Source organism: Aegilops tauschii, unplaced genomic scaffold, assembly GCF_002575655.3.
Source record: "Aegilops tauschii subsp. strangulata cultivar AL8/78 unplaced genomic scaffold, Aet v6.0 ptg001105l_obj, whole genome shotgun sequence".
Taxonomy (NCBI): Eukaryota; Viridiplantae; Streptophyta; class Magnoliopsida; order Poales; family Poaceae; genus Aegilops; species Aegilops tauschii.
Genome location: NW_027333313.1, coordinates 7,501 through 10,879, shown reverse-complemented (window position 1 = coordinate 10,879; position 3,379 = coordinate 7,501). Strand labels below are relative to the sequence as shown.

Below are 3,379 nucleotides of genomic sequence, written 5' to 3'. Positions count from 1 at the left end.
AACTTCCCTCTAGACTTAGCTGCTGTTGAAGTTCCATCTATTAATGGATAAGGTTTTTCTGCTAACATATAAGAATTTTTGAAGAAAGAAAAGACAGAAATACCCAATATCTTGTTCTAGCAAGATATTGGGTATTTCTGTCTTTATTTTGAATCTTTTTTTTCTTCTTAATCTTTCTATTCAGAATTCAGTTAACGACGAGATTTAGTATCCTTTCTTGCATTTTCATAACTCGTGAAATGCCGAGTAGGCACGAATTCCCCCAATTTGCGACCTACCATAGGATTTGTTATGTAAATAGGTATATGTTCCTTTCCATTATGAATCGCGATTGTATGGCCAACCATTGTGGGTAGAATGCTAGATGCCCGGGACCACGTTACTATTGTTTCTTTCTCCTCCTTCATATTGACCTTTTCTATCTTTGCCAATAAATGATGAGCTACAAAAGGATTCGTTTTTTTTCGTGTCACAGCTGATTACTCCTTTTTTCCTTTTTAAAGAGTGGCATTCTATGTCCAATATCTCGATCGAAGTACGGAGGTCAGAATAAATAGAATAATGATCAATGGAAAAAAGCAAAAAATCCTTTAGCTGGATAAGGGGCGGATGTAGCCAAGTGGATCAAGGCAGTGGATTGTGAATCCACCATGCGCGGGTTCAATTCCCGTCGTTCGCCCATCGCATTATTGCAAATTCCAAAAATGCAATTTTCCATATTCCTAGTTACGTATTTACTTACGGCGACGAAGAATAAAACTATCGCTATATTTTTTCCTTTTCCTAGTTCTTCTTCCAAGCGCAGGATAACCCCAAGGGGTTGTGGGTTTTTTTCTACCAATGGGAGCTTTCCCTTCACCGCCCCCATGGGGGTGGTCCACAGGGTTCATAACTACCCCTCTTACTACGGGGCGTTTACCTAGCCAACACTTAGATCCGGCTCTACCCAAACTTTTTTGGTTCACCCCAACATTACCCACTTGTCCGACTGTTGCTAAGCAGTTTTGGGATACTAAACGGACCTCCCCAGATGGTAATCTTAAAGTGGCCGATTTACCCTCTTTTGCAATGAGTTTCGCTACAGCACCTGCTGCTCTAGCTAATTGCCCACCCCTTCCACGTGTGATTTCTATGTTATGCATGGCCGTGCCTAAGGGCATATCGGTTGAAGTAGATTCTTCTTTTCTCTCAAAAAACCCCTTCCCAAACTGTACAAGCTTCTTCCAAAGCATACGGCTTTCTAGATGTATATGACGATCTCTAGACAGATGGATCTTATATGAATCATATGATGAAGTACCACATGAGTGGATATATAGGAAAGGAATCCAAATCTGCCGAATCGCTCATGTTATGATCTTCTACATCCTAGGTCTCTGCGTTCCGTCATCTGGCTTATGTTCTTCATGTAGCATTCAGATCGAATGACTCTATGAAATTACGTCGATACTTCCACATATTATGGGTAACGTAGGAGACATCCCTATTTTCCCCCGGGGGTCTTAATTACCACTGCTTAGCTTTCAATTTGCCTCTGACCATCAAATTAAATGTGAATAACCCGTCCTCCTCTCTTTGAAACAAGGGGCGCTTCCGGTTCTGTGCGTGCTTCAAACAATTTTGTCTTCTCCATATTACCATATCTCTAGAGCCAATAATTTTCTATGAGGAACTACTGAACTCAATCACTTGCTGCCGTTACTCAACAGTTTTCTGTTGAGGTCTATCCCGTAGAGGTAGTCAAATTGGATCAGTGATCGATTTCTAGGTTTCGTCGTAAACCTAATTGGTTACTTCCAATTACGTAAATCAATAGTTCAAACCGCACTCAAAGGTAGGGCATTTCCCATTGATATAGGAACTTTTGTACCAGAAACAATAGTATCTCCAATTATAGCCCCTCTGGGATGTAAAATATATCTCTTCTCACCATCCCCATAGTGTATGAGACAAATGTATGCATTTCGATTAGGGTCGTATTCTATGGTTACGATTCTACCAGATATGTCTTTTTGATTCCGTCGAAAATCTATTTTACGGTATAGGCGCTTATGACCTCCCCCTCTATGCCTTGCGGTAATGATTCCTCTGGAATTACGACCTTTACCACAACGGTGCCGTCCATGGATCAAATTATTTCGTGGATTGGATTTCACTTGCCTGTCTACGGTTCCCTTGCGTGTGCTCGGGATAGGTGTTTTGTATAAATGTTTCGCCGTATTATTAAGTATTCTCCTTTAGTTTTTTTCTCTATCTAGAAGTGGAATAGAATAACCCGGTTGAAGGGTAATGATCATACGTCTGTAATGCATTGTATGGCCCAGAATAGGTCCTATTCTTCTACCTTTTCCAGGTAGTCGATGGCTATTCACAGCTACCACCTTAACACCAAAGAAGAGTTCGACCCAATGCTTTATTTCTGTCTTAGTGAATCCCGATTCGACATTAAAAGTATATTGATTCTTTCCCAATAAACGAAGACTTTTTTCTGTAAATACTGCGTATTTGATTCCATCCATAAATCGACTTTCCCTCCTATGCTCTGAGTTCCAGTATCGATAAGAATTCGAGTTCTTATTGTTCTTATGTTATGGTATGAATATACCATACCAATTCGTTATGTATGGATGATGGATGAGATTCCATGGATAGAGAGCCAGTTCCAATAGACTTATGGAATGTTCCCGTTCGTGTGCATCCAGCAGGAATTGAACCCGCAAATTTACCAATTATGAGTTGGGCGCTTTAACCATTCAGCCATGGATGCTTAACAGGGATCATCGTACATCGTAAATAACCAATTTTCATATAGAAAGACATATCATAGAAAAATGAAATCGAAAATATTCCGAGATGGCAAATATTCGGAGATGACTATGAAAACACCTCTCTGGATCCTCGAATTGAAAGAGAGATTGAGAGGGATCAAGAATCCTAATTCTCGCTATTTGGAATGGATCCAATTCTATTGAGTCTGACTCATAGTGATCATTTCTCTTTAGCAAAGAATGACCTTGGTTATCAAAGGATTGAACAACCGGGATCCATTTACTTATGATACCTAGTTGGCATTGATAACAAGGATCTAATGAATTATGAGTTTAATAGATCCTCTTTAGCAGAAAGACGTATATTCCTTGCTCATTATCAGACAATCACTTATTCCCAAACCTCGTGTGGGACTAATCGTTTTCATTTACCATCTCATGGAAAACCCTTTTCGTTCCGCTTAGCCCTATCGGGTATTTTAGTGATAGGTTCTGTAGGAACTGGACGATCCTATTTGGTCAAATACCTAACGAAAAATTACGATTTTCCTTTCATTAAGGTACGAGGGCTTCTTATTCCACAAGAACGAAAGCACCTTTTCATTCTTTCA

The 3,379-nt window shown here is 39.8% G+C and overlaps 1 protein-coding gene across 1 annotated transcript; it reads right to left on the bottom strand.

Annotated features, from left to right (window-relative positions):
• Nucleotides 1-388: 388 nt before the first annotated feature.
• LOC120964236 (large ribosomal subunit protein uL2cz/uL2cy) lies at nucleotides 389-2,761 on the bottom strand. The gene is made up of 3 exons (XM_073506389.1): nucleotides 2,727-2,761; nucleotides 1,829-2,235; nucleotides 389-1,177 (listed from the first exon to the last, which is right to left on the bottom strand). Exons 1-3 carry the CDS (start codon nucleotides 2,759-2,761, stop codon nucleotides 735-737), a joined length of 885 nt encoding a protein of 294 aa, XP_073362490.1. The 3' UTR covers nucleotides 389-734.
• Nucleotides 2,762-3,379: the final 618 nt, after the last annotated feature.